At 47.7% G+C, this 13,029-nt stretch overlaps 1 protein-coding gene across 1 annotated transcript; it reads right to left on the bottom strand.

Annotated features, from left to right (window-relative positions):
* Positions 1-278: 278 nt before the first annotated feature.
* Positions 279-9,086, bottom strand: TAB1 (TGF-beta activated kinase 1 (MAP3K7) binding protein 1). Its single transcript, XM_083860027.1, has 11 exons — positions 9,020-9,086; positions 8,088-8,224; positions 7,742-7,895; positions 7,036-7,122; positions 6,364-6,502; positions 5,781-5,894; positions 3,241-3,352; positions 2,990-3,134; positions 2,389-2,611; positions 1,949-2,105; positions 279-957 (listed from the first exon to the last, which is right to left on the bottom strand). The coding sequence occupies exons 1-11, from the start codon at positions 9,050-9,052 to the stop codon at positions 750-752; spliced, it is 1,509 nt and encodes a 502-aa protein (XP_083716153.1). The 5' UTR covers positions 9,053-9,086; the 3' UTR covers positions 279-749.
* Positions 9,087-13,029: the final 3,943 nt, after the last annotated feature.

Here is a 13,029-nt window from a genome sequence, read left to right as displayed (position 1 = left end):
ATGGGAAAAAATGTGCATTTTTCCCTACAAAAACCAATAACCTGTATTTATGGCTTAACTCTAAGCCATAATTCAGTGCCAAAGCTCAGCAAGTAAGTAACAAAGAGCTTATGTTTTAAAGTCACTTGCAAGGCTTCAGGCCACTTTTTCAGCAGAAGCTTTCCTCCTGCAAGGTGCAAGCCTTTGTTCAGGAGGAATAGAAGGTTTCAGCAGGAGGAGCTGTCACACCCACACACGACATTATACAGAAGAGAGCAAGCCACACGGATACCAATGACTGTAGCTATAAGTTATTTATTCTGCAAAATAGAGGTATCTTCTATGGAGTTGAACACTGGAATCACAGCATTATGAACTGAGTTGTGGAAACATTATGACAGCATGCACACACACACACAGAGGCACACACATGTACACCGACACACACGCACACATGTAGCCTTCGTATGGGCCCGACTCCTGTATGATCCACAAGGAGCCTTCTCTGCACTTTTATTTGCAAAAACCTGCAGTGAGGGCTGCATTCAAGACCCCTTCCTCTACTCCCAGGGCTTCCCAGGGCTGGGCAGGATTGGGAGCATGGCACAGGCAACGTGTGTAGTGCAGAAGCTCCCCTGCTCAGTGTGCAGCACATCCTGGAGAGGAGTTATCCCTGGGCAGAATGCAGCCCTCAGTGGAACACTCTCACTCTTGCCTCAGTCTTTGCTCACACAGATGAGCACAAGGCGTCTGCAGGAGGCAGATACACGTTAGGACACAGTCAGTGCTCCCTGCTCACCATGGTCCATGTTCCAAAGCCGGTAAAACTCTGCAAAATCCACGTAGGGCTCCACACGCCCATCCTCATCTGGCTGGAGCGAGTGGGTGGGCCGGGAGCGGAAGAGACCTCCATCTGAACTTGAGCTGCTGCTCTGCGTGTGAGTATTGGTCGACTGCAGCGTCACAGTTGGGCTTTGGCTAAGGAGGGAAAAAGAGAGTACATAAACATCTTTATTCTACTCCACCTGATGCACTGGACAAGAAAAGCACCAGAACAAGCACCAGTTTCTTCATAGATCAAGCTATCCTAGCAGACAGGTTAAAAGTTGCAGTCACTATGAGAGCACTGAAAGTGTTGAGAACTGATTGGAATTGACAGAATCTAAAGGTATCTGATTCCCATTAACTCGAACACCTTAAGAACAACTAGGCATCTGAAGAAAAAAGAGGAAGCAGAAAAAAACAGGCACGCAGTCTGCTGGCCTCCCCATACCCTGAACAGTATGAGCTTTACGGGAAGAGTCTGGCAGCGAGGAAAGTATTCTTGCATGACCTGTGCTGCAGCCAAAGCAGCTTTAGTGCGTCAGCCTTATTGTTTCTGGAGCTACAGAGCACAATACCCACAGCACGTCTTCACTGTGCAGTGTGTACACACCATGCTGTGCCAAGGGCCCAGCCTAAAACAGAGCCACTAACTAGTATGACCGTGCAGAGTGGATCCAAAGAGGACCCAGTTATAACCTTTATCCATTTTTTTTTCCCTTATCTGTGCCTGTAAGCAAATCAATTTCAGGAGCTCAGCCTCTCCAAGAGCCTTACAGGTGACCTGCATAATCCGTCCTCCTTGCTGAAATGAAGGGCACCCAGACTCCCTTTGTCCACAGCAACCAACAGACTTGGCACACGAGATCCAAAAAGAAGGGCTGCTCACTGCCAGAATGCCCTCCATGAACAGCAGCAGATGCTGCTCCCAAGGCATGTTGCCAGAGCTGGCTTCAGAGCTGTTGCTTCACTCATTCCCACTCCTCACACAATCACTTTCCAGCTGGCTGTCAGTACTGTAGTGGGGGGTGCACACTCCAAATAAGAGACTGACTGACAGGTAACTAACACTGTCTCTCCTTTTCAACCACTTCATACAGTGTGAGGTGCAGGGAAAACTGTGGGTAACAAGAGAGCAGTACTTTACTTAGTGAGGGTGGGGGTGGCTTCATCCAGAGTTGAGCTGCTATGGGCACCATTGACCATCTGGCCTTGAGAAGGCATGACAAGAGACAGCATGACACTTGTCTTGCTTGTGCTTTGGGAGCTGGAATATGGCACAGAGACTGGGTAGACACGGCCTCCTGAGAAGGGAGAAAACAAGTTATAAAATGCATTTCAGACATGAACAACTGGGGGTGCAGCACAGCAGCAAAAAACCCCAAGAATTTGTATCAAAGCGCCCTTGATGCTGTACTGTATCCTGTCAAATTGTCACAGATTCCACATCTCAAAAGCCAATAATCTGTTTAAGAAGAAAATTCCTTGTACACCAACTACCTCCTGTCCCAATGTGAGGTGAGCACTGGATCAATCAAGAGATCTTATCTTCCTCACTCATTTTGTTTCATACTCTCCCCAACACACCTTGCGTTGGTGTCAGCGTGGGCTGGCTCATCTCACCGAGGGGGTACCCAAAATTCCTCACAAGCAGTGTCATGTCTTCGTGACGGGGACAGAACTTGGACCGCTCCCCACCACTGGCAAAAGTGTCACAGTGAATGCGCTTAACCCGGTCCACCACTGCTTGTGCCACAGCATCCAGTGACGTCTGCTTGGCAAACTCTGTGGCTATCATGGCTGCAATTTCCTGAGCAGAGAGGGGGAAAAAAAATCACCAGAGGAAAGATTTCTAGGAGATTTTTGAGGAAATCTTTTCCTGCCATCTGATCTAAGAGTTTTAATGGCAACTCATCTGACTGTGATGCTTACCTGCTGATAATGTGCCTTTGTGCCTTGAGTCATCCCCATTCCCTTTAATGGGCTACTCCTAAGGGACAGGCAGCTGCCTAGAAGAACTGGCTTGGCAAAGCAGCTCCCATATTATTAGACTGGAATGGGGTGGCACAGGCATTCAGCCTGGCCAGCACTGACAGCACAGATGAGGAGGACAGCCTGTATGAGAGCAGGTGACATGGCTGGAGTGAGTCAATAGCCACAAGAATGCCTCTCATGTCAGCAGGCTCACCTGGTTGGCCTGCCCAGGCCCATGAGCTGCCTCCAGCGCTTTGTAGAGCCCTTCTGACATAAGCACCAAGAAGCCCGTCACCCCATCCAGTGACTGCCCTCCATGGATTTCAGGCTCTGCTATGATGGGCTTAGATTTAGCAGCACTGGAAAGAGAAAGTAATTTAGCATTTAATGGTGACATAGTATAAGACAATGGAGTGATGATGAAGAAAAGGAGGGCTTGAAACCCCACAGCTGAGTTTTTCTGACCTGAGCAGTTCAATATCAGTATAGCCGTATTTGACTTTGTAATCTCCAATGCGCCGAGTGCTTTCCTGCCCACGAATAGTTCCCACTTGTTTTATTTTCCCTGCGTCCAAGCCTGCCAGATAGAAAACCAAAAAAGCTTCATTAACTTTGTGAAACTTGCAGAACTTCCTCTGAGAAAAGAAATATCCACAGTCACATAGAACTGTAAGACAAAACAAGACACCAAAGAGTCCTCAGGAGCTAAAGAGACAGAAAAGGAATAGCTTGTGTTCCAAGGGACACCTTTTCATTAGTTCCAAGCTGGGAAGGAGATAGAAGGAGGAAGACATACACAGCCCAACAGGCATACTCTGAATGCAACAGCTGGCCCTGAGACAAAGTCCACATCCTGGTCCAAAGCCACCAGCAGCAGCAGACCTGGCTGCACATTTGCTGAAAAGGCAGGGAAACATCTGTGCCTGTCAGCTCTGGGCTGTGTGATGTGATGAGAAGGCAGGAACAAGGAAAACATATGTGAAGGATTCTGCTTGTTCTTCCACCTGTAACTGACCCCTGTTCCTAAGCTCCATATGGCAATTTCACTAATACATGAGACTGCAGAGAGAAGCTGTGGAGTCTCCCTCACTAGAGATATTCAAGAACCTGTACAATATGCTTGGGGATGACCCTCCTTGAGCAGGAGTTTGGATCAGATGACCCACTGTGGTTCCTTCCAACCTTACCCATACTGTGATTCTGAGAAAAGGAGAACTATCTACAAGAATTGAATTTGCTCAAGTGCTCAAATTGATGTGGGCTACTCCTAAAAGAAGAACAATGATCAAACAAGTATTTGTTTAAATAAACTTATGGTGATATAGCTCTGGCAGGGCCTAGGAAGTAAGCCCATCTTGAAGAAGGTTCTAACAGGGACCATCTGAGTGCTGCTACTATTTGAGGCAGGACTTGAAGCAGATGATCCACTTACCTGGCCTGTTCTGGCAACCCCACTTTCCTCATTATATGTAGAGTTATCAGACAGAAAACACCGACGTTTTATCTAGAGATGACTGTCCTCAGTACAAGGTGAAGGCAGGGGTCCAGCTGAAATTCTCCCTTTGAGTCAAATCAAGCATTGCACAGATGGCTCCACACCTACCCCAGCAGTAAGACACAAGTCCTCCATCTGCTGCAGACCACAGCTGACTCATCAACATGGCCTGGCTCATTTGCCAGCTCCTGGCAGGGAGGTACATGCCATTGACAGACACAAACACAGGGAAGCTCATAGGATGCCAAGAGAAGTCATGTCTAAATTACAGCAACTTTCCCAGGGCACTGAACAAGCTGTGATGTGCTGGTTGAAGAATCAAAAAAGCACAAGACCTCTCCCATCCTTCCCACAAGACAGGGGTGGCACAGGCACCATCATGACAAATGCTATCCCCACTATCTCTTATGACTGTGCTTCAACCTAGCCCGAAAACAACCTCCCTTGGGCCCACAAAACAGCCTGTGCACACTGTTTTGTTCCACAGGATCTTCCTTCTGCTGGGACTGTAGACAGGAGCACCAGTGCTGTGCCAAGTTACGGTTGGTACATCTAACAGATCCCTGTTCTCCTATGGACTGCAGCTAAATTCTGCATTTTTGTTAGTAAAAATACAGTCAAAAAGTCTCTTTCCCTGGATTCTTGTATTCAGTTTTCTGTTTCACAGCACATATCCCTAGTGCAGGAGTAGGAGTAAAAGTGAGAATGAAAGAGAAATAGAGTAAAACAAGACCTAGTAGCAAAAATTACCACATCAACAGCCTCACCCAATAAGAATATATCTGCCAGGTGAATCTATTGAAGAATGCCACTTTGGCTATATAAAAGTACAGGCCCAAAGTATCTCAATAAGACGAATTTGGTACTGGCAATCACACAAGTGGTCTGGGTTAGCTCTAGACCAAGAACGCAAATATGTCAAACACTGTAAAGGAAAAGGAAAATTACCTAAAGCAGGATGTCAGCATTATGAGTTCAGTAGTTACTGATGTGAGATGAGTAAATGCCAGTGCCTGGCCTGGCTCTGTCTGAAGTGAAGCTGCTTTTTTTCAGCAACAGCTTGTACAAAGGCAAATTAAAATGTACAATCCTGAGGGTGAGGCATCACACAGAACTTAAAGCAGTATAACTGAGGTTTGCCTCGACAGGAGCCGTCATACATTGCCTGCTTCGCTTCTACCCTCTGGCTCTGTGCTTCCACTCCTGCCTCCCTATCGACTACAGCAACAGCTGGAGGGCAAATCAATGCCACTCTGACAGCTGGACACAAAACTAACACTCAAAACTTGAAACAAAAGCACAGTTTTCTGCTGGGTCAGTGAGTTGAGCTTGCTCACCCAGCAGCCCCAGAATGGCGAGAAAGGCACAAAATGACTATGTTGTCATCTGAAAACATAGTAAGCTTCTTTTTGTGGTTATTTATTCTTCCTGTGGCTTGAGTAATTCCTGGTCCCCCAGACAAACAGTCATGCAATGTTCTCAGCTAAGAACATGAAACCCAAATACTCACCCAGCTGAGAGAAGCGAAAAAGTTCATCTTCATTCTCTGTCGTATGGTCCACGTTGAGCTGGGTCACCTGCAGTCCATCCACTGTGGACTTGCATAGCAATGCCCGATTGGTACCTGCAGTGGGAGCAGCGAGATGAGGCACCAGATAGCTCTGCCGTTAACAGGGAGAACACATCCAAAGGGAAAAGGAACAGAGATGAGAATAAAGACAGAAAAGAAGAGAAAGGCTCATGTAGTGTCTCATCATGATCTCCAAAAAGCAGCCTTGCTAGCAGCACAGTAAGCCTGCTAGGCAGCTCTCCATCCCGACCTGAGCCAGTACCTTCCAAGAAAGTTCTCTATTTCTGCACTACTCCTCTCAACCCATTTTCCCTCTGTTCTTTGGCCATATGCACCACATTAGCCAACATCTGCAGGGATGAACAGCCAGGCTGATTTCAAGTGCTTGTGTAAGTAGCAAGCATATCACTGCTTGGCCACAGACCAAAGACACTGCCCCTCACATTCAAATTTCTTTTACTTCTTGGAATCCCTGCCATCCTTAGGAATGCTGAGACTGAGCCACTGACAAAAACCAACTCACCCACATTGGCGATGTAGAGCTTGTTGTTGAGAACGACAGCCACAATAGCCATGGCTCCTCCAGAGATCTCCTGCTCTACAACCTTCAATCTCTCCACAATCTTCTGGTACTGAGGAGGGAGCTGGTGGTGAGGGACACCCTGGAAGCCAAAATGAGGGGGAAGCTTGAACACACAGAAATCACAGCTGGAATAAAAATTCTGTAGGGGGAGGACTCATCTTGACATGTCTTAGCCTTGTGTCTTGCCTGTACAAGACATAAAATTTTCTGTTCAATCCTAGCAAATAACACAGCTTTCATGTGATTCTGGAGAGGACAGTCTAGTACACTTGAAGAACAGGGCCCATATTTGCCCAGATGTCATGCAAATTTGAGGCCTTTCCTCTCATCTGCATCGATTTGTCCTGGAAGAGCCACATGGACAGGCTGTGATACACTCAATTCCTTACTCAGATAACCAATGTCAGGTCTAAGCAGTGCCAGTATGAACAATGGGAACTCTGGAAAATGGACCAAGGCACTCGCTTCACTTCATGAAAGCTTCCAGAAGAGAACCACAGAGAAGTAACTTTCACTTACAGCCTCCCTTGGATCAAACTAATATGCCCAAACCTCATCCAGCAAGCTGGAAGGTGGGATCTCCAGCAAACTCTGCTCTTAAGGTTACATTACCTCTGGTAGCTGAGACTGCAGGCTAGCCTTCTCTGCCAAAGCATCATCAATGGACTCCAGGAAACTCCTTTCCACCACATCAAAAGCCTAAGAAAGTCCATAAGGAGAAATTAAGCTCTTATCCAATGCCTACAGACTTTGGGGCTACCCATCCTCACCTCTCTAAGACCAGCTCATAATCACTGTACATACAGACTTTCTAAGGACCACTACAGCATGCTGAAACACCATTGTTTCAGAACAACTCCTTAACAGCTTGTAAAAACAATCTGGAACAATTCAAAACAGAAGACAACACCAAAAGAATTACATTCACAGCAATGTCAGAGACCTATCTGATCTTCTGTGTTGATCCTGTCTCTCAAGAAAGTACACTCACTAATCCACCTCCCCACACATCAACTTCTCCCCTTCACTCACTGTCATCTCCTTCACAGGCTGACTTGTGAAGGAGATGACAGGTCTACACGTCCAGGGAAGACTGGCTGCAGCTTCCTGGAGAGCTCTCAGCATTGTGCTGACAGAGCCAGGCGACAGATGGGATGAGGTAGGAGTGAAACAAAGCACTACAGATGTCCAGGATGAGTGCAACTGCAACCACCAGATGTTTCCAACCCCCAGAGAAACCAGATGCTGCTCCCCTGATGGCAAAGAGGAGGTGGGTAGTGCAAGAAGCAGGAGCTGCTCCCACTCAAAGCTTCTTTACCTGCAGCAGAACATGACGCACATCAGCATCACTGTGATCTGCGTGGAGCTGGCCCAGCAGCAGTTCTGCAGAGAGCCTCTGACCCACGAAGTTGGTGACTCGGTTGCCATCATAACCATTGAAGACACCATAGAGGTAGCAGTTGTTCTCACTCCTGCCAAGAGGGCATAAGCAAAGAGGTCACAGATTTCTCTGTAAGACACAGATGAAAGTAGCAAGTTCCCCTAGACACCTCTTGCCTGCTCAGGCCCCACCCTCTTCTTCCACATCCTGTGTGACAAACTAATACCTCTTTTACCTGCCCTTGTGCCAGCAGGATTAGGTGTCCTAGGTGCAACCCACTTACCTGAATTTTAACCAGTTATCTTCCAAGGGGTGGCCCTCTGTCCCCTTGCCATCTGCACTGTAAGAACGGTTTGGAGCTGAGCCCACCCCAGAGAGATGACAGGACGGTAAGTCATCTGTCCAACTAGGCTGCTGTTCCTGGCAGACAAGAAGAGGAAAGAGACCATGTAAACCCCAAGCATGGTGAAGTGAGGATCGTGGTCCAGTACAAGTTACCAGTCCACCCGCACCCTCTTCTCAACCCTTCTCCCTTTGCTAACGAGTAGCATAGCCAATAACTGCACATTTCCCCGCTGCAGAACAGCATCACTAACCACGTCCTTTCCTCTGAAGCTGAGCTCTAGCTGCACTTCGGTTCTCGTTAACAAGAAACTAGATGTGAAATCTGCACGCAAGTTTTGCGCTCCATACAGCACAGCACTAGCTTAGCTGTTCCTACGGTGAATCAGATCCTCACGCACCCTTGGCACGGGAGCGCAGGGGAAAGCTCTGGATTCTCCCAGGACTACTCAACCAGGACAAGGGACTGGGGCCTGCTGGTGCAGCCAGCAACTGGAGAGACATCCCTGGGGACGCCATCTCTCGCTGGGCCCGCAGATGCCAGCTGCCCCCTCACACAGCGGGGCACCCTGAAGCCCGCAGCGCTGGCACGGCCCCCCAGGCACCTGTCGCCCGCCATGCCCTGCAGAGCGGCCGGCCAGCCCAGCGCGCGGATCGCTGATCCCGCAGGGACCCCCGCAGCCCGGGACCCCCTGCTCTGCGGCGGCGCAGGGGGCGGAAGAGCAGCCACCCACCACCCCACGGCGAGGAGACCTCCCCCTGCCCGCTCGGCAGCGCGGGAGCCGGGTGAGGAGGAGGCCCGGGGACTCCTTCGCACCCACCTGGGGGGCGCGTATGCACGGAGGGGGGGGGGGGGGGGAAGATGCCACTCACGCTCTGCAGGAGACTCCTCCTCGGCGCCGCCATCTTGGAGCGGGAGCGGCCACCTCCGGCCCGCCCTCCGCCGCCACAGCCCGGGCCCGCTCGGCCCCGCCCCGCGGCGGGAAAGGCACCGGGGAAAGCCCGCGGAACCGGAACGCTTGGAGATTTACCTGGCGTTACACGTTCCTCCTGGTCTAGGCGGAGTGCAGGCGTCTCCATTTCTTACCCATGGTCTTCAAGTGTGTGAGAAAGAAGCACCTGTTGGCCGCCACTGCCAGCGTGTATGTGTGGAGGAGCAGGAAAGGGGGCAGGGTTGTGAGGATCATGTATAATCCTGGGATCGTCAGGGTTGGGAGAGATGTTTGAGATCGTCCAGTCCAGCTGTCCACCCGGCATTGCCACTGTAAGCCCTAAGCCACATCACCCAGCGCCAGATTCAGATGCTTAAACACCCCCAGGGATGGTGACTCCATCACCTCCGTGGGCAGCCTATTCCAATGCCTGACCGCCATAACAGGTGGGGGAAAAATTCTAATATCTAGTCTGAATCTCCCCCGTTTCAACTTATGGCCGTTTCCTCTAGTTCTCTCGCTGCAGGCACAGTAGAACAGACCGGCCCCGATCTCACTACAACCTCTTTTCATGTGTTGTAGAGCAATGAGGTCCCGCCTTAGCCGCCTCTTTAGACTAAAAAAACCCAGCTCCCTCTGCTGTTCCACAAAGGATGTGTTTTCCATATCTTTCACAAGCCTTATTGCCCTTCTCTGGACCTGCTCCAGCACCTCAATGTCCTTTTTAAAGTGAGGGGCCAAAACTGAACACAGTCCTTGAGGTGCACTTGGTACCACAAATCCTGGATCCTGTGAAATGGGGTCACTCTGAGTGCCAGAGAGCCCTGAGGTAGCCTGGTGTTGAAATGGTTTTCTTAGTAGCACATCATGTTCTAAGCAACCTCTAGGGAAGACTCAGCACAGGTACCAGCTCTCAGCAGCACCCTGTTCCATAGGCACCACATCCATGGCATCCATGTGTCTCAGCTTGCAGTCTGTGTCCTGCCCTTTCCCTCTCTCTTTTGCAGGCCATAACAAAGATTTAGTAGGACCATGTCCTCAGGGAAGCAGTAGGAAGGTGTCTAGGACAGATAACAAGTGGTTCTCAATCCTCACCACAGTTTGGAGCAGTTCTTGGTAGTCTCAAGTCAGGCAAAACAGTAAAATCACTTGAGCAATACACACAAAATCGGAGATCACTGATTTTGCTCTTATTTAAGATCCTTACTTGGTAGACATAGGCTGTTTTCACTGAATCAGCTCAGCTGGGAGAGGGGGGAAGACACAAGATTCAACCTCACTTTTTTCTCAATATTATAAGTCAGCAGAAGAGCCCTCCAGGAGTGTGAATGGCATATCTTAATGTAAGTGATGGCCAGCAATCAGGCTGTGGCAGCAAGGGCTTGGGGAAGAGCCCTGTGTGTTTCCCTGTGTGTATTGTAGCTGCAGGGGCTCCAACATGACAGACAAGCAGTTTCAGTCATGGGTAGCAATGCAGTTGTGGTGAGGGTGGGAGTGCTAAATAGTCTTGACTTCCAGCAGTGGCCTGATACACTTATAATGACATCTTTGTGGCAGATATATTTTATTCAGATGCACTTCAGTAATAATTGCCAGTTAATTAACCTCATTCAATGATGGCTTTTCCTGGAGGGGTTTCTGCCAGAGGATTCCAGCTTCCTTTCCTGTAAATCCTTTGCCTATTCTTTTGTTACATTTCTTTCTTCAAAATATACAAAGATTACAGATCCTTCATGCAAGGCTCACAAATATACAGACATTCAACCAGAATTAGGTACACAGGCAGAATTAATTTTTTTAAAGCTTATATTATGCAAAGATAGAAGAAAACACTAAATTTAGAACCTGGGTCTACAATAAAATTTCCTCAGGTTTAGGCTTCTATATAAGCTTGGTCTCAGTGATGTCATTCAGAGTGTTCCTGTGGGTAAAGCTGTGAATAGGTACAAATAATTATAGGAATAGGTCTGAAGTCTGTATTAGAAGTAGGATGGACAGATTTAGTACTGACAAAGATTTGGTTTTTTGCCAGTATCCAAAGAATTCCCAGTGCTGCAGAAAAACGCATAGCACAGCGTTAATGACATAGTCCGTGTCATTAAAAAGCTACAGGCAAGTGTCCTTACTTTAAAAACAGGATGACACTTTTTCAGCATTGCAGCAGCAGCTTATGGTTATTTAATGCCATTGCAGTCATGCACCTTGATGGGCAGTCAGACTCCGTCCTTGCTCAGAGCGACACTGAAATCAGCAAGGCTTTGAGTGTGCCCAGATTGTCAGCACATACTGCATTGCAGGACTGAGAACTCAGGAGTCATTTCTGTCTTCTTCCACCCATCTATGAGTCCTTTTGAGACTAACAAGAGCAGATTCTGTGTGAGAGTGTGATAAGGCAGAATCTGAAGTCAATGAGAGAGCAAAACAACTTTCCTAAAGATAGAAAATCTGCCACTCTCCTTGTTTGTACAATGGCTTGTCACCTCTTGCAGTTAAAAATGTGCTCTGTTCCTAATTTAAATATCTGGCTTGAGTTCATAGTCACTAATCTTTGTCATTTGGGTTTATCTTTTTTCTGCCAGTTTGCACTGGAATGCAGACCCGGTACAAAGCATTTTTTTCTTGGTGAAAATACTTGTGCCAGATTTGACCTGGATACTCCTGTGGTTCTGTTACTGAGCTTCTGCACTAACCTTGAGTGAGTCAATTAACTACTTGACTTGGAAAATAAGCGAATAGTAGGATTTAGCACATGAGGGCATTTGCAGCATTAAATAAATGTTGGTCCAGCATTTCACAGTCCTCTAAAGGAAAATGTTACAGAAGCTGATGAGCTACTCCATTAATGTCTGCTCATTGAAAGCATTATGTAGCACTTGGAAGTTTCTGTACCGAGTTTCTGTTAGCTGTATTGATCAAACTTATTTCAACCTCTGTTTAGGCTTCTTACTTTCTGCAAATCCTCTCAGAAATTGCCATGCTATATTTCCATGCAGCCAAGATCTCCCCAGGCATGGAGGACATTGGTCACTGAACCTCATCATCCATGCACAAGTAAATTAATTATATGATTCAGTGGCTACCAAATATACAGCTCCCCCTCTCATGTTAAATTCCCACATTTCTTGTTCCTCTCTTTTTGTAATTATTCTCTCATTTTCTCTGTCCCCAGGGCTAAGAATTATACATACAGTATTCCTGGTGCCAAGTTGTACTGTTGTCTTCTTGTTTTCATGGAAGCTTTTTCTGAAGGAAAGGAAGAAGCATGGTCACTACTCGGCTGCTGGGTGAAAGATGAGCAGCATGACTGAGAAACATGCCATGGGGAACAGGGAGCTTGGGGCAACTCCTGCACAGTGGTCTTGTATGTGCTCAGAAACTGGGAAGTATTTACCAGATTGCCAGCAGAAGCCATCATGTCATTTAGTTTCTCTCTATTGATCATGTCTGAGATATGTTTAGGAAGATTGTTTTTTTTTTTTTTTTTTTTCTGTTTTGATGCTAACAGAGGCTGGGGCTGGAAAGGAAAGCCATGATTTTTGGCAAAGCTTGCAGAAGGTCACATGGAAAAAAGGAAGGGTCTCTGTCTTGGGTTGCAATGCAAGATGTAACCAAAAGTATGTATTCTATTGCCATCAGTTGAAACCGGTTGGGGAAGTGTTTATCTCTTCCACAACCCATCCTCCCTCCAGGGGATATCTTCCGTTAATGGGCCATTAAGGCACACCACGTGATTGGTAAAATTACATCATCCCATTGCGAGATGCTCTACCCAGTGGGAGGAGCCAAGCATTCCTACCAGGATAAATCTGAGAGTCAGAACACCAAAGCAGCCTGTTTCCACTGGATTCCCAGAGGAAGATTGGACACATCTCACCACCACTGGGCCTTCAGAGGAAACTACACCCTTTTACAGGATCATCCCTGCTTGCTCCAACAGAATCACATCTGTCA

The sequence above is a fragment of the Zosterops lateralis genome (assembly GCF_965231275.1).
Source record: "Zosterops lateralis genome assembly, chromosome: 4".
NCBI classification, from domain to species: Eukaryota; Metazoa; Chordata; class Aves; order Passeriformes; family Zosteropidae; genus Zosterops; species Zosterops lateralis.
The sequence above is the reverse complement of the archived record's forward strand: the minus strand, read 5'-3'. Positions and strand labels throughout refer to the sequence as shown.